The sequence below is a fragment of the Mauremys reevesii genome, linkage group 12 (assembly GCF_016161935.1).
Source record: "Mauremys reevesii isolate NIE-2019 linkage group 12, ASM1616193v1, whole genome shotgun sequence".
NCBI lineage: Eukaryota > Metazoa > Chordata > Testudines > Geoemydidae > Mauremys > Mauremys reevesii.
Genome location: NC_052634.1, coordinates 16,377,316 through 16,401,456, shown reverse-complemented (window position 1 = coordinate 16,401,456; position 24,141 = coordinate 16,377,316). Strand labels below are relative to the sequence as shown.

The window sequence follows — 24,141 nt, the reverse complement described above, 5'->3', positions numbered from 1 at the left end:
CAAACTTACCAATGTAGAATTATGTACAAAAAAATTACTGCACTCAAAAATAAAACAATGTAAAACTTTAGCGCCTACAAGGCCACTCAGTCCTACTGCTTGTTCAGCCAATCGCTCACACAAACAAGTTTGTTTACATTTGCAGGAGATAATGCTGCCTGCATCTCATTTACAATGTCACCTGAAAGTGAGAACAGGCACTGTCGTAGCCGGTGTCACAAGATATGACTCTTTAGTGCATCTGGCACATAAATATGTCCCTTCATGCTTCAAGCCCCATTCCAGAGGACATGCACCCATGCTGATGACAGGTTCTGCTCGATAACAATCCAAAGCAGTGCAGACCAATGCATATTCATTTTCATCATCTGAGTCAGATGCCACCAGCAGAAGGTTGATTTTCTTTTTTGGTGGTTCGGTTCTGTAGTTTCCACATCAGAGTGTTGCTCTTTTAAGACTTCTGAAAGCAAGCTCCACATTTCATCCCTCTCAGATTTTGGAAGGCACTTCAGATTCTTAAACCTTGGGTTGAGTGCTGTAGCTATCTTTAGAAATCTCACATTTGTATATTCTTTGCATTTTGTCAAATCTGCAGAGAAAGTGTTCTTAAAACTAACATGTGCTGGGTCATCCTCCAAGATTGTTCTAACGTGAAATATATGGCAGAATGCAGGTAAAACACAGAGCAGGAGACATACAATTCTCTCCCAAGGAGTTCAATCACAAATTTAATTAACATTTTTTTTTTTTTAAAACGAGTGTCATCAGCATGGAAGCATGTCCTCTGGAATCGTGGCCGAAGCACGAAGGGGCATACGAATGTTTAGCATATCTGGCACATAAATACCTTGCAATGCCAGCTACAAAAGTGCCATGTGAACGCCTGTTCTCACTGTCAGATGACACTGTAAATAAGAAGCGGGCAGCATTATGTCCTATAAATGTAAACAAACTTGCTTGTCTTAGCGATTGGCTGAACAAGAAGTAGGACTGAGGAGACTTATAGGCTCGAAATGTTTTGTTTTTTGAGTGCAGTTATGCAACAAAACAAAATAATCTACATTTGTAAATTACACCTTCACAATAAAGAGATTGCACTTCAATACTTGCATGAGTTGAATTGAAAAATACTATTTCTTTTCTTTATCATTTTTACAATGCAAATATTTGTAATCAATAATAATAATAGTATAAAGTGAGCACTGTACACTTGTAATTGAAATCAATATCTTTGAAAATGTAGAAAAGCATTGAAATATATTTAATTTCAGTTGGTATTCCATTGTTTAACAGTGCAATTAATCGTGATTAATTTTTTTTGAGTTAATCATGTGAATTAATTGCGATTAATCGACAGCCCTAACAATGTCGTTCTCGATGCCAGACCTAGGATATAGATATCTGAACTTCTGTTGCATGAAGAGACAAGGGTTTTCACTTCAAGGATGAAAAAAACTGAAAATGTAGCCCTCTTGTAAGTTCCACAGACCTACTTCATGAAAAATAAGGGAACAAAGAGGCTCTCAACCCAGGAACTAAGTGTGTCAATTACTAGTTCTGAACTTAATGCAGGAGGAAATTTATAGTACATGGACCACAGGTACTTTAAGCTCTATGCATGCAAAAAGGAGTTAATTACTCTGGGAGAAACATAACCAGACAATGAATACATCACTGAGGAATGTAGCATCTGCCATTCACTGCCTGTACAATATGAGTCAAATATAAAACCTCAACCTACAAGTTATAGCATCTCCCAACTTTGTTTTTAATGCTGCTAAAAACCCAGAAACAGCTTGTCTTAGGCCTGACCTACACCTAAAGAGTAGGTCAAACTAGCTATTGCTTATGGGGCGTGAAAAATTCACATCCCTAAGTAGTCTTAACTAAGTCTCTTAAGTACCTGTGTAGGCACCTCTAGGTTGACAGAAGAATTCTTCTCTTGACCTCCCTACCACCTCTTGAGGGTGTGGATTTACTATAGCAATGGGAAAATCCCTTCTGTTGCTGTAGCAAGTGTCTACACCACAGTGGCAGCTGTATGGCTTGTAATGTAGCCATACCCTAAGTCCCTCATGTAGTCCAGTCCGGTATGCAAGTTGCTCTTTTCCTGCTGCCTTCCATGTTCAAAGCTTATAGCCTGGAAAGTTTGTCTACGCTGATTACCCTTAGAGGTCTCTTGAGGGGGTTCTGCTATGGGTCAGCACTTTACCAAAACACTTCGTCTTCTCAATTATGAGAAACTCTCCTCTCACAGGGATTCTGGACATGCTCCATAGATGGGGCATCCTTAAGAAGAAGTTACTCAAATCTTGGCTGACAAAGGCCCAATTCAGACATAACCATACTCCGAGGAAACTGTCTTCAATGGTACATAATCTTTTTCTTATGAACTTGGCCCATGAGCCCTTTGCTGCTTCATGTTTCTTTTTTTAATTATCAAGCAATTTACAGATCAACCACCAAGGCAAAGATTGATTAGATGACGGAACATAAGAGAAGAGAGGGAAAACAGCCAAGAAAAAAGGAATTTAAAGACAGATGATTTTGACCAAATTAAATTGATAAAAATGGAAAGGACATTTTTTGGGGGAAAAAAAAAATCATGAATTATTCTTTTGTCTTCCCCTCCCTCCTAGTTTCCCAATCAGTTCTAGTGTCCAAGTACTTGAGAAAAGAAATCCCATTTAATACAGCAAAAGGAATTCCCAGAACTGACACAAACCACATTTGGGAACTTCACTTGCATTTACTACTAGCAGTTGCTGTGTGTAAGGCAGATATTACTGTGAATTGTTAAAAATAAAGAGATGGCAAAGGGCTTTTTGTTAGCGCTTTATGTAACACAGGCCTCAATGCAGAAAATTCGAAAGCAAGAAATGCAGCCAGGAGCGTATGGTTTTGTAACGACACAGCAGATCAACAAGAGAGTTTACACTAGAAAATTCTTTTGCCTGGAGGAGAAGTTTGTGGGATCCTTGTATTTTAAAAGCTGTAACTAGAAACATTATTTCTAGGTCTCAGTGTGGCTACATATAGTAGGAACCACTATTAGTGAGAGTTAGAGTATCTGTTCATTCCTTATCCAGTGCACAGCTTACGGAAAGAAGATTCACAAGATATTGACTCTCTGCTTTACTGAGGGTGACAGGAAAAATAGGCAAAAGGATTTTTGCTTCTGGAAATTAAGACTATAGTTGCAGAAAGCAATCTATGAGAATGTTTCCTTTTCCCTCTAAGCCCACAGTCAAATTTTGTATGTGTGTTTTCAAATACTTTCAGAAATGGAACACTTATTTCCCATTAACGCTGTGGTTTTAAATTCATCCTCAGAACGTAACTCTGGAAGGTTTGCATTTAATAAAATCAAAGAGTTTGGGAGGAAGGAAATGGTCAGCATGTGGACAAAAGCCCTTGTATGGTTCCAGGGACATATGGGGCATTAGTCACATTAGGAAGGGTATGGGGGCTTTTTTGAGAGTAGGGAAAAGAGGGAGCCAGAGAGTTACTGATGTCCCTGCCAAGAGTGTGACTGTTTTCAGGAAATCACTCAGGGCATGTGGATTTTGGGTATTTTTCTCCAACATTCTGGCTATCAATCTAGTTCTGATCTGGCCAGAGCGGGCTCCAGGGTTTTTGCCACCCCAAGCAGCGAAAAAAAAAGAAGCCGCGATCATGATCGGCAGCACTTTGGCGGCAGCTACACCATGCTGCTTTCTTCTTCAGCAGCAGGTCCTTCCCTCCGAGAGGGACCGAGGGACTTGTCGCAGAAGAGCCCGACGTGCCGCCCGAAGCACCTGCTTGCTGAGCTGGTGCCTGGAGCCGGCCCTGGATCTGGCTAGCAGCTACAGTTCTGTTACCGCTAACTATCTGTCATTTTTGTTCTTAAAGTGTTACAAACAGTACCCTCATTGTTGTGAGAGGCACTTCATAAGTTATTAGCCTAACTGATATCATGTTGGCATCTCTATTACCTTCTTTTGCCTTTTCTCTCTTCAACACTACTGTGTCTGTGGGCACTGACTTGTGGCACAGGGAGTTTGTGTTTGCTCACTGGAAGCTTTACTGGCAAAGAGGAGACAGGGAGAGCACACTCTTCCTGGAAAGATGGTATCCTTTGCTGCTTCCCATTAGAAAAGCCTGCAAAGCAAGGTATGGTCTCTTGGCCAGAAAGTAAGGCCTTAGATAACTCGATCCCTCTCTATCTGATGTAGCCATAGCATTATTCCCAACACCCTCAATGCTCTGTTAACAACGCCATCTTTAATTTCTACCTCTTCAGAATGCTGCTGCTAAATTTGGTAAAACACAGACCCTCAGGGCTTTGATAGAAAGGAGAGGGAGCCACTAGAGGAAACAGTATTTAATAATCCAATTTAAAAATGGGATCGTTAAGGAGTTTTATCTTTTGTGCAACCCTTTACTTGCACATCATCTTCTTGGCACATCACTCTGACCACATCAAGCCCACCTTGGAGTCTCTCAGCTAATTTCCACTTCACCTCTGGAGCAAATACAAGCTTCATCTTTGCTTACAAGGCCATTCATAAGTTAGCCACCGAGCATGGGGCTGATTAGTAACCCAACACATTGACCTCCACCATTCCCAGCCTTTACCACCCACACCAGTCAGCTTCTCCAATAAACAACTCCATGCGTCCTCCCATGATGCTCCTCACACATAGGGAAAGCACTTGGATAAAATCTGAACAGCCATGAACCTTATCTTCCTTCAGATCCCACTTAAGACTCCCCTCTGACATGATGCCTACAGAACCCAGCCTGCTGATCATGGTTACATGCTACTAGTCCTCTTCCCCTTCTTTCCTTTGCCTCCCTGTCTCATCCCCTCCCAATTAAAAACATCCACAAACTACACTGCACATAAACCAACAAAGTAGTGTCAATTCTTCACTATATTTTTTGCTTCTAAGTTGTATCCTCTGCTGATGTGTGTTTAACCCGTAAGATCTTCAAAGGCAGACACTGTCTGTACAGTGCCCAGGGGCCCAATCCCTTTGGGACGACCATAATATAAATATGTAATACTACTATTAGCCCACCCATTAATTGCATCCCACAAGCATGTGTGTCCCTTTTTCATTCCATGTGAAGAGTCATAGGCCATTGGGATATGCAGCCTTCTATGCACGGAATGGTCTTCAAACTACTACACTCTCCTCGTTTCAATCTAATTTTTGTAACGTATTTCACCACAGTAAAAAGTATTTCATTTCCTTCTGAAAACTCAGTGATACCTTAAACAAGAGTAATTCATATTCACTACCACCCCTATTTTTATAGGAATAAAAACCACATTGGATCACCAAAACGTGCTCATACCCAACCTGAGAAATCACATGATTTTATCGCTAAAACCTGTCTCACCCCACTTTGTTTGCTATCCTCACTTATTACAATTTGAACTAGCAGCTGAAAGCTCGTGCTGGCGTATAGGTGTAATGCGTAAAGTCATGTGTGTAAAAAAAAAAACTGAAAATGGCTGCCAACTTACAAATCAGATGGTAACAGATCATGTATCCCAGTGATGACTGAGGCTGGTGATTTTCTAAACAAAAAGAGCTCTCAAAATTCTAGACTTCAGAGTGACATTTAAAAGTTATTGTGTATGCTGACTGTGGTGTTGTGTAGGTGGTTGTGTTGATTTGTGTCTGGGTGGGCTGGGAGATTTCTGCAGGTAACGAATGAGGGCTGTGTGCTGCCATGAGGGGTTGTGTGTGTGTGTGTGTGGGGAGGGGGTATTGTTTATGCCAGTAGCGTTGCTGTGTGGATTGGAGTGGCCGGCAGTTGGCACAAGTTATTCCCCCATCTATGCAGTCACCCACATACAACCAATGAAACTGTTGCATGCCAATTAGCTGTAGAGCAAGGGTGGCAATGAATATCATAGTAGTCTAAGATTCGTCTCCTGGCATACATACATGCCGTACTGTAGCTGTACACCGCACAGATGCAATTTGTAAAGTCAAAATGGCTGAGAACTTAAAATTGGACAACAGATGAGAAAACCCAGCGATGCTTCAATCTTGTGATACTCTGAACAAAAAGAGCCCTCAACCACGCTTGTAGCTGCATCCACGGCTTCAGACCGACTCAGACATTTTAGGTTTTAGAGTGACACAAAGAGTGACATCCCTGTAATCTTATTACATCATCAATTTTAAATTATACACAAGATCTTTGGGGCAGAGGCCATCTTTCTACATCTCTTAAGCACGAATGGGTGTTATGTTAAATATATATGGAGTGGTTTTAAAAAGCACTATTTTCTCAATAAAGTTCTAGCGTGCTTTTCTTTAAAAATGTAAAATATTTTCAAAAAAGTTGTACTATAAATTTTCTGAAAGTCTACATGTGTCAGGTTTTTTTCCATCTCTACAATGGAAGAAACAACATTTCATGCAACTAGTTGATGGCTACTAAGTTTTGCCATGGAGTTAGGAATAAAAGTAGAAAATAACTTACAGCCTATGGATACTACAGCAGGCCTGCTCACAATTGCACCAGCACTGTAATTGGCAATGCACTGATAGTGACCAGAATTTAAGGGGCTGAGAGAGAAGATTGTCAAAGATCCTGGCTGCACCTCCACTTGCTCCACCCTGCTGTCCAACCGCTGTCTGTTAAACATCCAAGAAATGCGAGCTGTGGCGGGTTCAGCAGAGCAATGAAGCTTTACAGGCACACCAGGCTTCTGGATAGTAGACAGGGGCTCAGAAATAAAACGAGGAATCAAATCTAAAAGGAAAGAAAAACATTAAATGGCTGAACAACACTTAGCAGTACGACATTTGAATACTCTCTGAAATCTTTCTGTCTAGATCAGTTATATTTTGACTTGTATGGAAGAATGGACCAGATTTATTTATTACTGTGCAAATATAAAAAGTATTTCCCTGCAATTGTTCTCCAAAAACGTAGCTTGGCAAATTATCACCTCTAGAGTCTTGGGCCACTGTACACAGATGTGGCAAAAATTCTCCTACATCAAAGTCCTGGGTGATAGGTCCTAGCAGAGGGTGGACAGTTTCTTTCACAGGAGTACAAGTACTGGCAAAATAATAAAAGGCAGGACAATGCAACATTAAACCATTTACAGAACCTCCCAATTCTTTGAGGAGACAGTGTGTCAGTGGTAATCTGTCAAAACGGAGATCTTTGGAGAACAGGCAATTGTCTCTTTTCAAAATATATTCATCTTGACAGATTCCCAACACTAGAGACTAACATACCACTGGGAGGTCATTATGACAAAAGCAAATAGCCTGCAACAATGAACTAATTGAACCCATCTTAATATTCATGAAGGAATAAGATACATCCAAAATTATATGCAATATATGCCATCATATGCCAGCAATGCCCCTCTGCTATGTACATCGGCCAAACTGGACAGTCTCTAAGGAAAAGGATAAATGGACACAAATCAGACATTAGGAATGGCAATATACAAAAACCTGTAGGAGAACACTTCAACCTCCCTGGCCACACAATAGCAGATCTTAAGGCAGCCATCCTGCAGCAAAAAAACTTTAGGACCAGACTTCAAAGAGAAACTGCTGAGCTCCAGTTCATCTGCAAATTTGACACCATCAGCTCAGGATTAAACAAACAAAGACTGAATGGCTTGCCAATTACAGAACCAGTTTCTCCTCCCTTGGTTTTCACACCTCAGCTGCTAGAACAGGGCCTCATCCTCCCTGATTGATCTAACCTCGTTATCTCTAGCTTGCTTCTTGCTTGCTTATATATACCTGCCCCTGAAAATTTCCACTACTTGCATCCGAAGAAGTGGGTATTCACCCACGAAAGCTCATGCTGCAAAACGTCTGTTAGTCTATAAGGTGCCACAGGATTCTTTGCTGCTTTTATCCAAAATTATGTAAGTGAGAAAAGAGTCTTCTCCAAAATAAGATTACCAGGCACAGAAGAGTTTGGGTGTCCAAAGACCAGGAAGATTTTGTCACAATGAGACTAAATCTAAACTTAGTGGTCTTATGAGGACACCCTCACCTGGTAAGCATATGCACAGAAGACCACATGGCTTCTTTGCAAATCTTCTGACGGGACACAGAATGGTAATTTGAAGATGTAGCTAACTTGCCCTATGTAAAATGTACTTTGACATGAGTTTCAAACTTCTAGACCTACTATGCTGTCAAAGTAGCTTCAATCAGCCTGCAATTTAGGCATGTTTATCTACGAGACTGCAGAATTTATTACATTAGGATGAAATAAAATGTTAACGTCTACCTAAGTTATATGCAGTGTCAGTCCCAAGATATAAGAGAGACATGGTGGGTGAGGTATTAGACCAACTTCTGCTGGTGAAAGACACGCTTTCGAGCCACAGAGAACTCTCCTTCAGGTCACCTTGTCTTTCTAAAGTTTACCTGAGATTTTCATGTGCGTCATATAGTTGGACTTCACCAGGTAGAGCCTGATGAAGATGGAACTGCATCACCACATTTGTAAGGCTGTGAGGATGGAACTGCATCGTGAAGCTGTCTGCATCAGCTCATCATTCACATTTGAAAAAATATCTTCACTGTTGTAAGGGCTAAAAACTTTATTTGGTAAATGACAACTTGAGTTCTGCACAACTTGGGTTACGCAAGTCCTCCGCCAGGGCAAATTTCATGCTCCTCAGACATCAGGGTTTTTCCAGCCCTACCCACTGAAACATTGCGGAAAGCAGTTGGAAACAATTTCCAAATTTGTGCCCGTTCCTGCTAACAACAGAAACTGGTGCACAGAGGCAGCAAACAAAAGGCAATCCTGGCGACTTCTGTTATGTTAGAAACAGAAGGGAGGGGGAAAAAAATCAGTTTCCCAAACAGAAAAAAACAGTAGTGGAAAAGCAGTTTCTAGTTTGTGAATATGTTGTAAACACCGAAATATAAAAAACACAACTAGATAGTGTGTGTTTCACAGTGACCTGTGAAGTTTCCTGTGAATGGTTCTGCTCAATTAATACTTTCTTCTAAAAATCAATTCACTCTTCCACTCGTTCCACAGATCAATTTCAGATGAAAGATTGTTTAATGATTTTTAACTGAGCCATAAAAAAACCATGCACAAACAGAAAAAAAACCCTGGAAATTCAAGTGTGGTTCTACTCAGAAAAATCAACTCCATAAATATGGAATCCTGGGGTTACATAAAGATGCCAGAACTATTTTTTTCAGCTTTGATACTTTTTCTGGATGCTGGCACTACAAACATGAACTGAGACCTCAGAGAAAAGCAGTGGTCTGCCTAGTTTGTAGATCAGCATCAGTAAAACTAGTGGCATTCGTTACATCTTTGTCACTCCACTGTCTTCAAATTATGCCCTCGGCTATAATTGTGAAACTACATTGTTTTCAGTCAAGTATCAGACGGGTAGCCGTGTTAGTCTGGATCTGTAAAAGCAGCAAAGAGTCTTGTGGCACCTTATAGACTAATAGACGTTTTGGAGCATGAGCTTTCGTGGGCGAATACCCACTTCGTCGGATGCATGTTTTCAGTGTGGATGCACAGGGTATTCCTGGGGCAGAAAGTGACCCTTAACCTGGAATTTACTTAACGAGTTTTAAAATGGTTGAAGAACAAGATTCATCTCACTCTCCTGCATTGCCTACGGAGGGCTAACACTAGCAAAAGCTTGTGGCTAAATTAAGACAAGCTGACAGCACAGAAGGAGCAGTTCGGTTATTAAAACCATGCCATTTTTACATAAGAGCTTTTCAGACTACAGCCAGGCTTCAATTTGCTAGAGATTCAACTTCTACCTATGTCTTTTTGCATACTTTAAACCATCCCTAAAACAGCACTTTCCACGAGCAAGAGGTAAGACCTGAACTGTACACACAGTGCCATGACAGTTTAGTTCAATTTTTGGGCACCTGCAATCCTTAGTCATTTTGAAAATACAGGCTTCTAATACCCAAGCAAATTACCTAGGTCAAGATGAAGCCTTACCTGAACTTGTAGCAGAGAAGAGAACTGTAGCAGTGATGAAGAGCAGTGCCTGTAAGGGTCTGGGATCCGGATGCATAGCGCCAGATTACAGAAATTGAAAGCAGAGTTCCACGCTAAGATAAGGTACTGAGAAAACTATAAACAAGAAAAAAAAAAATCTACAGTAAATTTCAGATACTCTTTCCTGCTTTGCATACTGTTGACAGAAACACAGTCTGACATTTGATTCAAGGAAATTCAAACCTTTAAGAACTAGAGATTCTCCATATCTAAAAGTGACACTGCTCTCTTGGCCAACACACCAGAGACTGAACCATAGACCTTCAGAGCTAAAAACATGAGTTGCTAATTGGCCAAGGCTATGTAGCTGTGGTCTGTGGGTTACATAAGCATATGACATACTTCCAGATGAAGCAGAGACAAATCAGAAGTTTGTAGAGGTTTTAAAAATTGTATCTGTCAAGGATTGAGAAATTATAGATACAGAGGGGGAAAAAAATCATGGTCCTTGTATTGATATATCCATCAGCCAGCATTGTTATTTTATCACAGATCTGTGAGAGAACATATGAATTCTGACATACTAGGATACTCGATACAGATACAAAATATGTATTATGCTAGAAATACAATCTGGATTTGACTTTAATGGGATTCTGCACAGGCATAAAAAGGTCTCCCCTGGGTGGAGCAACTTGCAGATTATGGGCCTGTTTATCTAGCACCAGTCATTATTTACCCACTAACCTCAATTTTACATTCACTGATTTAAACTTCAAAGTACTCAGATTCTGGAATTTCAGATTTTCCAAAATTTATCAAGGAGAGTCCTAATTTACCAAATATTGTGTGTCCCTTTGTGCTCTGTAAAACTCCATTTCAAATAAACAGTGGGGGGGGGGGGTTGTTTAATATTTCAGACTGACACTGAAGGGATTTAAAAAAACTAATGGTTAGCTCTTACCTCAAAGTGCTTTTAGCAGAATTTTATTAAAAATCAGAATTGACCATCTTAAATTTTTCCTTCCAACCCAGAATGTCAAAACCAAAGCTCATTATTGAAGCCTTCACCTTGGAAAGAAGAGGTACTCTCAAAGCAACCAATATCCTTCACAAAGCAGAAACCTTCTCCAGAAATCCCTCATTCCAAAATAAATTTAAGATTCCACTCCTGTGTCTCCCTATATATTTTTGACTAGAGTTTAGGCCAGAGGTCCCCAAAGTGTGGGGCGTGGCATGGAGGACCATCTGGGGAACGCAGCAGGGCCCAGTCCATCCCACACTTGGGGACGGGGAGGGAGCACCCAGCTCTGCTCTGCTCCCACCCCAGCCGCATCCCTGGCTTCTGTCCCCAGCCTTGGCCACTGGCAAGGCCAGGAGTGGAGCCGTGCATGGCCGTGATCCTGGCTGCCTGCGGCCCCACTCACCGCTGTCCATGTCCTCCCCCACCCACAAGCTGCAGTCCCGCTCTTGGCCTTGGAGGGGGGGGCGGGAGAGGCAAAGACCCTCAAAAGTTTGGGGATTGCTGGTTTTGACTATTTTCAATATAAAACTTTCCATGACAAGGAAGTATATGACATGTACCATTTACAGAGTGTCTTGACAAGTTAGCTAAAATACTTTACATTTCCCAACGTAAGCTTGCTAATCAGGTTACTTGGCAATGATCTTCAGAGTGCATGCCCCAAAAGACTGAAATCTGGTCAGCAAAATATTGTTTGTAAAAAACCTGATCAAGAATCGCCGGGAATGTGACCCAAAGTTGGCTATGTTTGGCATAGTAGGTCTTATTATGTAACTCAGCCATTGTTCATAACAGAGAAATAAACTTAGCCAACCTACTGAAATACACAAGCGGTTTTCATTCTTTTTTTATTGCTGCACTGGATCATCATGCAGAGTATGCATAGGCTGGCTTTTATAAAAGTCAATTTAAATATTTAATTGTCAAAAATGACCAATCTCTACCTCAAATTATTTTCTTCATCAGACATGGTCCTCTTCTATCCTCTCATCCCTCAAATCATAGATTACAGGCTTACAAGCTACATCTTCTGTATTTCTCCAGACCGATAATTGTGCATTCAGTTACACTATGCATGCGGAACCAGATTAAAAAACCTCAGCACCTCTTTTCCAATAATTTTAAAATACACACACACACACAAATGCAATTTAATTCCACAGAAGGACTTTAAATACTGTCACTAAATATTGAAGAAGCTCACAACAGAACCATAACCAGAAAAGTTGTACAGAAAGCCAAATGATTTATCCATAAAACAGTCCATACCAGATCTCAATTTTGCATTTCATAATATCCACCACACCATGAAACAATCAACCTATCCTGCTGTCAGCTGTTACATACACCGAAATCCCAGCTCTTAAATTTCCGACATTTGTGTCCCTCCAAATTAGTGGAGATAAGATCATGTTCCTCTCCAAAATCCTTAATATCTGCATATGGCATTTACATAAATTCAAAAAAAGCAGAAATACATCTGTAGACATTCATCTAAATGCCTCCCGTGATATTTAAATACACTACTGCACAGTTACCTCATTTATTAATGTAGGCTATACAAGTAGCTGTTGATAACAACATTCACTGCATTCTTTAAGTGCTTCATGTGTCAGCAATTTCTATGAAAATGTACATCTGATGTACAGGTTGGATCCTGGGCTCTGCTAGTCTAACGTACACTGCTCAGAATTCAAACCTCTAAGAACTAGTGGCAAAACGATGAGGGCCAAAATGTGGTACAGGATACAAATGTTTCAGTTTGAAAAATGGAAAGCAGTACGGTAACTTTCACATTCTCAAAGCTTGAAGGTCAATGTAGCATGATGAAAAGACAAAAAAGGTATTCGATCTTAATAGGAGTAGAAACACTTCATGTTTCCTAGGCTCGGTCTACACTAAGGGGTGGGGGGGTCGAACTAAGGTACGCAACTTCAGCTACGCGAACAGCGTAGCTGAAGTCGAAGTACCTTAGTTCGAGCTACTCACCCGTCCAGACGCCGTGGGATCAAAGTCCGTGGCTCCCCCGTCGACTCCGCCACCGCCGTTCGCGGTGGAGGAGTTCCGGAGTCGACGGGAGCACGTTCGGAGTTCGAACTATCACGTCTAGATTAGACGCGATAGTTCGAACTCCGAGAAGTCGAACTCTACGTGTCGACCCGGCGGGTAAGTATAGACCTACCCCTAGAGGCTACTTACTTATTGCTGTTTTTCCATGCATATCACATTTAAATTTAAAAAATTGGTTCAAGGGGATCCTACTGAATTAGGTTAGACAATGCACCAAATTAAGGTTTGATAGGCCTGCAAGACCATTCAGTAGTTCTACGTGCCTCACTCTTAAAGAGTCCAACAATTGCTAATTCCTTTAGCGAGCACTCAAGGATATTTTTGGTAACACAGATGGCAGAAAAAACTAGCTGTGTAGAAAGTGCTTGGTTTATTTGAATAGTCACTTGGTTCAAGGGCAGGAGAGCTACCCCACTAGCGAGCACACAGGACAAAGTAAACATTCAGAGAACTTGTTAACATGAACCACTTTTCCGAAAAGGGTGGGGGGTGGTGTTTCTTTTTGCCAAATCTTTCCTCAACTATTTATTTATAAAAAGCAATGAAACGTAAATTCTAGGTCAACTTTAACCCCAGTGCATGACGCTACTGGGTTACACTGCAGCTGTCTTTAACCAAGGCAAAAGCTCATTATCTTCAACTAAACCTTATCTTATGAAATCTCTCTTTTATCCAGTCTCTGATTTCCTTCTGTTTATCTTTTTTACATGTTCCTTATTGCCAGTGTCAACAGCTATTCTGCTCTTTTGATCTCTTAGTAGGCTTGAATGACAGTGCGGCCAATTACAGTGTATTATGTACACAGAAAAAACGGCACAAGAATTCATGCATGTGCCTAAGTAGCCTCTGACTGGAAAACCACCACAAGTGTGATAGAAAAAGCTTTAATGAATCGAAAGTAATCAGTTGTAAAAGCAATATTAGTGTTTAGGCACTTGTTTCAAATTCAATTTTTAAGCAAAGACATTGATGTTGCAAAAATTGGTATCTAAATATTGGCAGCCGCTCAGCTCTTTTGTCATTTTTATACTTGGTTACCCAAACAGCACCTAAGTAAGCGGAACATTTAAGCTGAACAGAAAAAAAAGAGAATAAAGTCTAGAGAATAAAGGCCGCAGTGCCATGTATTAAAGCTTTCCTTTTACTGTACTTATGTCTCGTAAATATCAACAAAGAAAAATGATTTTATAACGTATTCAGTTAATTACTTTCTAGCTGATGACTGATCGATGGCCTACATCAGTGGTTCTCAACCAGGGCTCTGGGGCCTCCTGGGGGTCTGCGAGCAGGTTTCAGGGGGGCCACCAAGCAGGGCCAGTGTTAGACTTGCTGGAGCCCAGGGTAGAAAGCCAAAGCCCCATTGCATGGGGCTGAAGCCCAGGGCCCTGAGCCTTTCCACCTGGGGCTAAAGGCGGAGCCTGAGCAGCTTAGTTTCCCAGGGCCCCCTGTGGCATGCGGCCCCACATATTTTCCCTGCTTGCTACCCTCTAACACCGGCCCTGGCTTTTATAGGCAGAAAACTAGTTGTTGTGGCACAAGTGGGCCATAGAGTTTTCATAGCGGGGGGGAGAGTTCAGAAAGAAAAAGGTTGAGAACCCCTGGCCTACATGAAATGGTCAGTGTCATAATTCAGGGCAACGGCACATGTATTTGCCCACAGTGGCCACGCAAGCACACCCACTTTCCGACTTCCCACTCCCCAGACTGTTACCTCTCTTAGGTGGAGACCCACGCTCCACTGCCTTCTGACCAGGCTGTTCCCAGGTTGTACAGTTCCCTGCCTTCTATGTTATGCCCAGAGTCAGAGTGCCCAAACACACCTGCTTGCTTTCTCAACAGGGGTGGTTACCGTGTGATTGCCCCCAGTTATAGATACCACAAAGCTCTTTCTAGGCAAGCCTCTTATCCTTAAGGAATAGCACTAGAAACATTAAAAACAAGAAAGGAACGTACACACATGCTAATGATGATGGGCGATCACTCATTACGGAGTATGACCATCTTTCATGGGAGTTATGGGTCCTCAGGTGGCTAATAAGGCCAATCCTTGAACCACAAGTTCTATTGCAATGAGGGAAGATGTTTTCAGGCTCAGCCAGTCGCTGATGACCATGACTGGGAGCCAGTCTCTCCTTCCTCCCATGCCTCTTGTCCTCTTCGGCTTGTCAGTGAGCAAGTACAAACTGCAGGGGACCATCACATAGGACTTCACTCAATTTTAAGCGATCCTGGGCAAGTGTCTCCCAAGTGTCAATGTCAATATTACACTTTTTTAGGTTGTTCTTCAGCAAAGTCCTTATAACACTTCTGTGGTCCACCCACATTACGGTACCCTTTTTTCAGCTGAGAGAACAGGACCTGTTTTGGGAGGTGATGGTCTGGCATCCGGACAACGTGATCAGTCCAGTGGAATTACTGACAGATGATCATTGCCTCGATACTGGTGGTCTTTGCCTCTTCCAGAACACTAATATTGGTGCACCTGCCTTCCCATTTGATCTTCAGAATCTTATGAAGGCAACATTGATGGTGCTTCTCAAGGACTTTCAAATGGTGTCTATAGGCTGTCCAAGTTTCGGACCCATACAACAGTGTTGGGAGAATAACGGCTTGATAAACAAGAAGCTTGGTGTCTGTTCAAATGTCATGATCTTCAAAAATCCTGTGCCATAAATGAGAAGGCTACACTGGCACAGCTCAGGCAATGCTGAATTTCTGCATCAATATCTGCCTTGGATGAAAGATGACTTCCAAGGTAGAGGAAATGATCGACATTCTCCAGTGCCACTCCATTGATTTTGATAGATGGAGCATGTAATACCTCATTTGGAGAGGGCTGATAGAGCACTTTAGTCTTCTTGATATTAAGAGTGAAACCAGGACATATATAAGCATCAGCAAACATGTTCAGGATAGTTTGAAGATCTCTCTCAGAGTAGGCAAAGATTGCATTGTCCTCAGCATACTGAAGTTCCACAATAGACGTTATGGAAATCTTACTTTTTGCTTTCAGCCTGCTAAGCCTGAACAGCTTTCCATCCATTCTGTAAATTATTTCTACACCAGCTGTAAACGTCCGAGCAATTAGGTGAAGAATGATGGCAATAAAACCGCAAACATCGTTGGAGCAATGATACAGCCCTGTTTGACTCCTGTTTGTACTTTGAAAGGTTCACTCTGGGAGCCAGTGCTGCTCAAAACAGTTGCTTTCCTGTTATCATGAAGCAATTTTAGGACATTGGATGTCCTGATAAATACATCAATCTTAGAAAGTACAGTCCAGAGGGCACAGTGATTCACTGAATCAAAGGCTTTAGTTAGATCAATAAAAGCCACGTAGAGTGATCGGTTTTGTGCCCGACACTTTTCTTGCAACTGCTCTGTTGTGAAGATCATATCCACAGCTCTGCAACATGGTTGGAAACCACTGAGAGACTTCGGTAAAATTTCTTCTGACAGGGGCAGAAGGCAGGTTGCAAAGATCCACACCAGAAATTTGCCTGCAATGGCTAGGAGGGAGATACCACGATAGTTTCCACAATCCATTTTAGCCCCTTTCTTGAAGAGGGTGACACTCAGGGCATCCCTCATTTCACTGGGTATCTCCTCCTTTATCCAGATATCAAGGATAAGCAAGTAAAGCTGCCAAATTAGTTCTGGTCCACCGTTTTTAAAGATTTCCATGGGGATCCCATCTAGACCTGCTGCCTTGTTGTTCTTCATCTGGTTTGGTAGCCTATGGTTTCCTCACAGGCATTGATGATTACTGCTTTCAACTGGCTCCAATGTTTCTCAGTTTCTCCGGAAACTCTGATGGGAGCTGTTCTTCTAAGACTGCTTGGAAGTGGTCACGCTTAATAGGGTCCTTCAAATCTTGAACCTTCAACTTGTGCCTGACCTGCTTCTTTTGCAGCCTCCATTTGGGAGTGATCTTAATTTTCATTGTGGATCAAATAAGGTGATGATCAGTCCAACAGTCATCAGCACTTGTCACTGCTCTTGTGAGAAGTACGTCACTACCATCTCGGGCACTAACTATGACGTAGTTGAGGAGATGCCAGTGCTTTGACCGTGCGTGTCTCCAAAATGTTTTGAACTTTTCCTTTTGTTGGAAGAAGAGTGTTCGTAATAAGTTCATGTTCAGCACACTTGGTCAGGAGCAGAATTCCATTTGAATTGCTTTTGCCAACTCCTTCTTTCCCGATTGTTCCTTTCCACAGGTCTGAGTCTCGTCCAACATGTGCATTGAAATCCCCCAGAAGGATGATCTTATCTTCTGTAGGGGTCGCTGATAAAATGACTTCCAACTGAGAATAAAACTCTTCCTTTATATTCTCATCGGCATACAGTGTTGGTGCCTAGGCGCTCACAATAGTTGCCTGTTGATTTTTGGTGAGCCTCAATCGGAGTGTCATAAACCACTCACTGATGCCAACTGGTACTTAAGAGAAGCACCTTACAAGCTTGTTCTTTATAGCAAAGTCCACTCCATGCACTTGGGGTTCATCTATAGATTTTCCCTTCCAGATGTAGGTGTATCCTCCTTTCTCCTCCCTCACCTGTCCTTCATCAGCTCTTCTAGTTTCGGACAAAGCAGCAATACTGATGTTAAATCGACTCAATTCAAGAGCAATAACGGCTGTACAACGCTCTGGTCGGTCACTATTTGAGTTGTCCATCAGGGTAGGTATGTTCCAAGTTCCAAAGTTGAAAAGTTTCTTACATTTTTGACCGTTGAGGTGGTGATCCTGCTGGATGTGGCTATCCAGCCAGGAAAACAGAGGCAAAACTATTTTTAGGGTACCTTTTCTAACCCCTTCCCCATGTAGGGCGAGCAGAGTGGATCCTAAAAAGGACTGCTCAGTCGTGGGTGCAGCTGCAGAGATGCTTGACCCACCTCAATCCTCGAGCAAGGCGACTGTATCACACACCCACTGCCTGTGTGTTGGTCTGTGACTAGGAACTTCCGGATTTCACTGTCCTGCTCCCATCGCCACTCACCACCAGACTTCTGACTTGCGCAAATGTTATTTTCCTCCAAAACTCGAATATGCCTGTGCAGGACTTCTTTTAAAGTGGGGAGACTGGTGCATAACAGTCACCACACTATCCTTGACAAGACACCATGACGACTGCAGCCTTCATCCGCCTTCACAGCCGTTGTAACATTACACAACAGTTTCACCTCCATTGTGCAGTTATCCTCTGTCTGCTCTGCCGTTAGGGACTTTTTGGACCACATTTGGTCTGGAACCTCGCCCTTGACCATTCTGCCATGGGTGACCATAGGGAGTACACGACTCCAGGCAGCATCACTCTTGGGGTCACTGAGATATGCAAGCCTCTCTGCCACTACAAGATGGTGATCAATGGAGAGGATATGCTAATAAGCTTATCAGGGTTCACCCCAATCCTAACATGGGCTGTGGCAGAAGCAGTCCTTCAACCCCCCACCCAAAGGGATTAAGCTCACCACAGCTTCAGCCCTGAACAAGCACCATGAAGCCTCAGAAAAAGTCCAGTCCTTCCAACCCTGCTCTAAAGACTGGGGCTCTCTGTGGACCAGGGATCCTGTCTGCATGCTGGATCAAGAAGGTGGCCCTGAGCCAGTTGAAAACCAGGCTATTTACCCCCAAATCCTCCCTTTGTATGTGGGCTCCTGGAGAATCCAGTACGCGGACCTTTCTAGGGGTCTGATAACAGACGAAGTACTACTTCAGAAGGTACAAACAATGCCACAACAGGTACACAGCTGCATTTTTAATGCAATGCACCCCAAAGGTATTAACCATAATTATAAGGTATAACTTAATTCAGTAAAGTTGATCTTAATTCCATGAGGTCTGCTCAGGATATCTGCAGTGTTGGTGTAGCCCGTGTTGGTCCCAGACGGTCACAAACAAACTCACCCAGAAAAATGATAATACACAAAAATACTATATCGCCCGTGAGCAAAGACTTTTCACAAAACGATCGTGCCACATCTGACCTCCCAGTCCTCGCCCTCAAAGGACACCTGCACAACAGCTTCCAAAGACGAGCCCGGAGCTTAGATTCATAACTGTGCAAGACACTGAAAACCAGGGTCTTATTAAAGACGCCGGATTTATGGCTGACTACAACAATCTGTAACCCCCTAACTGCCCTTTTATGTCTTACGACTGCAGGGGCGTTAACAGGCCACTGCACCTTGAATGGTCCCTTAGAATGTGTGTTAACTGCTTATGCTGAACGATCTCTTCCACTCTGTATTTAGCTGTAACATTCTGAGTACATTTCCCAGCCCTGAAGATGAACTCTGTGTAGCTCAAAAGCTTGTCTTTCACCAACAGAAGTTGGTCCTATAAAAGGTATTACCTCCCCCAACCGTGTCTCTCTAATTAGTGGATATTGTCAGTCTGTCACAGACAGACCACCAGCTAAGTTCCTGGCAGACAGGTGTCCACTTTACAACCGGCAGGTCTGTTGAGAGTCTAAGAAGAGGTGGTCAAGGATTTAATGAACAGAGAGAATGAACTTTTTCACCCTTAGCGGTGCTCCCTCCAGGTCAGGGGTGAGGTGTACAGTCCTAGAAAGAGGTGGTGTGTGGGAGGCCTAGATTTCTAGTGTCAATGAAGCACCTCTTCTCTGGAGGGAAGTTTATTTTCCAATGATTTTAGTCCAGCACCTGACCTTGCCAGCTCTAAAGTAGCTGTACTACTGGTACATCAATTGCTATGAAAACCAGGAAAAAGAAGAGAGTTTCTTTGTAGTGAAGTAGTGTCAGAAAGAATTGTTAATTCTGTTCAGTGTTGAAACACTAGTATTGTTCTGAACAAACAGGAGTTTACTGAACTGTGCTTAAAGTCTTGCATCTGAGTAAGATACAGCATAAAGCTTTGAGATATACTAATGAAAATCACTCTGATATTTAATCAAATATTGAACAAAGATCATTCCAGTTACAGAGCCTCACTTGCCATGAGATGAAGGTCTGAACATCCTGATGAGCTCCCTCAGTTCTAAAGAGACTCCATGCCAAGGAGACTTCCAGGAGACTCAATGCCAATCAGATCAGAGTTTTGGAAGCGTTATCTATGTGATGCCATCTGCTGGCAAAGGAATGGAATTCCTGAGACGGGTAGAGTGCAATGCAGAACGACTGCCACAGGCTCAAGAAGTGGGATTGAGACGAGAATCGGAACAAATGCAGATTCGAATACAAGGGTGAAACGCCTGAGTAGCTTATTTGGACTGCCCTAACAGCTGCTGTACCACTTCTCATGGTACAATACTGCTATTCATGGTATCCAAAGAACACACACTAAATGAAGCACCACCATTGATATTAGCTGCATAACACCAAGGTAGTGCCGGCAGCTGCTGTAATTCACCTACTTTGCCACAAACGTCAAGCTTACGAGTATTTTACTATTTCGCCTGAATTTAAAGAGTATCTAAGGAACACCAGAAGTGAACTAAGAGAGAGTAAATATTCCTCTTCAGCGCAAAGAAGTATCTCATAATAGGATTTGAATGGGTATGGGGCTAATAGGGAATTTCTTTCTGCCAAGATGATAAAATAGTCACTTTTGCTGCCCAGATGACATGCCAAGTAATTTGGGGCAAACTTTTGTTCTAAATTCTGCTGACTGGCCTGCTGTAGAGGAACAAGACAGACAGACATGAATTATTTCAGATTGTAATTTAACTTGGAAACGGAAGCAGAAGTAATTTTCCAGTCTTGCCCAGCGAGCAAAGTTTAACCCACCAACAGTGATGACTTCTCAACACTGGTGCGTGGCCTCACAAAACAGGATTTAGGCTCTTTTAAATGAATAAAAGTAGGTATGAGGTATTTCATGCGTCCCTTGGGAAGCTTTCAAGCTTTCCGAGGGTAACAAACATTCTTTTAGATAAGATTAAACATCTTTTCCACCATAAGGTAGCAGGCCTAACTTTTAAACAGCATAACAATGTACCCGATGGTAACTGCCTACTATTCTAAAACATCTTTTTTTTTTAATCCCCTCCTCCCTGGCCTCATCCACCTCTTACGTCTTCTCTTTCGGACTGGAAAGCTCTTTGGGGCAGGGACTGTCATTTGTACTGTAACTAGCACAACAAAGTCCCAAACAAATTGAAGCTCTAAATGAATATAAACATTAAATAATAGAAAGCTTCCGCTGCTTAGCCATTGTATACACAAGTACTTCCTCATTTAAGTGCTGCTTTGTACCTGCCCTTTCAGCTGTGCTGAGAGAGCAGGAAAACAGAAAGTATATTCACTATGAAGAAGTTCCTATTTGCTTCTCTAAAGTTATCAAGGGTCCATCTTGTCCAGTATACTCTCTTCCGACAGTGGCCGGTGCCAGATGCTTCAGAGAGAGTGAACAGAATAGGGCAGTTTATCAAGAGATCCATCCCTTGTCATCCAGACCCATCTTCTCATGGTCAGACATTTAGGGACACCCGCAGTATAGGGTTACATTACTTCACCTCCCCTTCTGAGAGTTAAGAAGTTAAAGCTCTCTGGTTACCCACCCGAGCTCTAAAAATTGACAAATAGCCTTCTCTGTAAAGACAACAGTGCCCTGTGTTGTCTTCTGGCCAAAGGAAAGCCTCCATCTTTGGCGACATTACTCAGCTGTGCTAAAGGTAGCAAAAATGACAGCAGAAACGACTTTCCCTGTGAATACATTGGCTTTGAGATTCCAGGGATTTCAGATCTTTGCCAACAAAGGCATTTCACATTCTGAAAAATGTTTAGTTCAGTATGTTACCGTATCATAAACATTTTATATGCTCTGACACCAAAGCATATCAAGTACTGTTTTTCCTAGACCACACAAGTTTCAGTATTTTTTTAAAAGTCTTTTTAATTTTAATTTGTTCTCTACAGTCTTCACTGCAGCAATGCAGCAGACTGACGATTTCAAAGAGAAACTGAATTTAAGATCTTCAAATAAGGCAAATAATATCTCCAGAATTAACTAACATACTATGGTTATAGTGCACACAAGCAGAGTTGGATCATTAAAGTTCACACCAAGACACCTTTAAAAAAAAAAAAAGGTACTGAAGCCTATAGTTTTCCAAGAGAAAGTAATGAAACATTCCCTTAACTTTCGACTCCTCAGTGATCACCAAAGCCTTTGATCACTGACTGTCTTCATGCTGTCCTCCTGGGATCCGGCAAAAATGCACATCACAGCTGGCACACATACTTTGCTAGTTTTCATTTGTTTGTTGGGAGGGGGCAGTGAAAAGCCCAGTAGCAACTGGCATACTGCCCATCAGTTTTAACTACTGGCCCCTGGTGTTTATTCTTCGTTCTTATGGTAGTTATGAAATCTCTTGAAGCAGTCATGTGCAATTGACACCGATGCAGTCTCACACATACCACATAACTCATACGTTCACTACAGAAACATATAGTATACGTCTGTAAAAACAGCGCTGCTGTGCATTAAGAACACAGTTGATAGGTATAGTGCTGATAGGGAGGTCTCTGATTGTTTAAAGGGAAATGTACTTATTTAAGCATCATATTTATGAATGCTTAATCACTCAAAAATTCACACCAACTTTGAACAAGAAAATGCAGCACCTACAGTGTTCATAACCCCCCCCCCCCCCGCCGCCGCCTTCGTCCTTCAGGGTCTCAATCGAGTCAGCCATGCATGCAAACTGATCCTGTCGCCAGCAAAAGCATTTCCTTTCACTGTGGTCAGCCAAAAGCAGAGGAAGAAAATGGAAGTGACTTGGAGTTATGGCACCAAAAAGGCCAGACGAGCAAGGAAATAATCAACTCCACATGAGCCACTTCTAGGCCATCACAATGAAAAGGGCCCACGACTAACCCCAGGAAAGGTCATCAGGACCATGGGGGTCACAAGCAGAAAAAGGCAATAGTGTGGCTGCCAGCTGCAATAAGAATCAATGTGTTCCTAATTACACTCAGAAGAGGGCTTGAGCGCAAAGGAAAAGTTTTGCTGTAGTCACAACTTGCATAAAAAAATTAAAGGGCGCCTATTCTACTCCCTTCGAAGCAGGCACCACAAGAAACCAAACAAAGTAGGTAAGAAATCATGCATCTATATAAATGTGGACGGAGGGCTCTGTGTATGTGTTTTTAAAAAAACAATTAAATATTTGTATTAGAATTATGCAATTATGAAAGGCAGGCTTTTGAGATTATGCCTAATAAAACCACATCAGGGGTCTGGGGTGTGAGAGTGTGTGTTTTGGAAGTCAAATGTGTGTACGTGTGTGTGTGTTTTCAAACTCAGCCCAACAGTCTTGCAGATCCAACACTTGTTCTAGTTAGATTTTCAAGGGTGGCTTTATGAAAGATCACATGTAACTCCAAACCAAGAATGAAAGCCGTAAACAGACCTGAGAATCAAATGAAAATAGGTTGTCTACCAGGCAAGATTACTGAAAAAACTAACTATAAAACAGATCGAGTGGAAAATTATTTCAATTTAGAAGTCATGACATTCTTTCAGAATGAGTTCATATCTGAAACTAATAGATATTCCTAACAAAAACACTTTTCTAAACAAAATAAAGTGGGGAGGAGAGGAGGGAATAAATGAAGCAAGCAGTTAAGGCATTAAATATCCTATGACATCCCAAGTTCTCCTTCCTGACCTTAACTAATTCCCTTCCCCCCCCCCCCAACTATTCCCTTATCCAAGAAAATACTGAGCCATAACTCAAACCATGTTTTTTATTAGGTTTGTGTTTTAATTATTAATAAAGGGCTGATCTGACTTTCATAAAACATGGTATGCAGGTCTGCACATGGTTTCGTATTGGTGTGTATAAGCGAGGGATAAGGTCAGTTTGCAAATGGTGGCAGCCAGATACATTTTTCCGGAAAGTTTAGGAAGATTCTTGTGAATGGCTAACATGCTGCGCATGACTGTTCCAAATTTGGTAGCAATTTTTGTGTAGAACAAAACTCTGCAAGTGTTTATATTGGTTTATTGACCCTGACATTTCATTTGAAACATAATGAATAACTCAGAAACAGATCACATGGGATGGGGGAAAAGGGGGAGACAACAGGTGGCCCA

The 24,141-nt window shown here is 42.0% G+C and overlaps 1 protein-coding gene across 2 annotated transcripts in view; it reads right to left on the bottom strand.

Moving 5' to 3' along the window:
- Positions 1-24,141, bottom strand: part of CDON (cell adhesion associated, oncogene regulated) — a 91,497-nt gene that overhangs the window by 46,879 nt on the left and 20,477 nt on the right. For both annotated transcript variants that reach the window (XM_039496599.1, XM_039496601.1), the window contains exons 2-3: positions 9,985-10,119; positions 6,487-6,759 (exon numbers count right to left, since the gene is read on the bottom strand). In XM_039496599.1, the coding sequence (XP_039352533.1) occupies positions 6,487-6,759; positions 9,985-10,060 (349 nt within the window). In that variant the 5' untranslated portion in view covers positions 10,061-10,119. The remainder of the gene's footprint in view (positions 1-6,486; positions 6,760-9,984; positions 10,120-24,141) is intronic.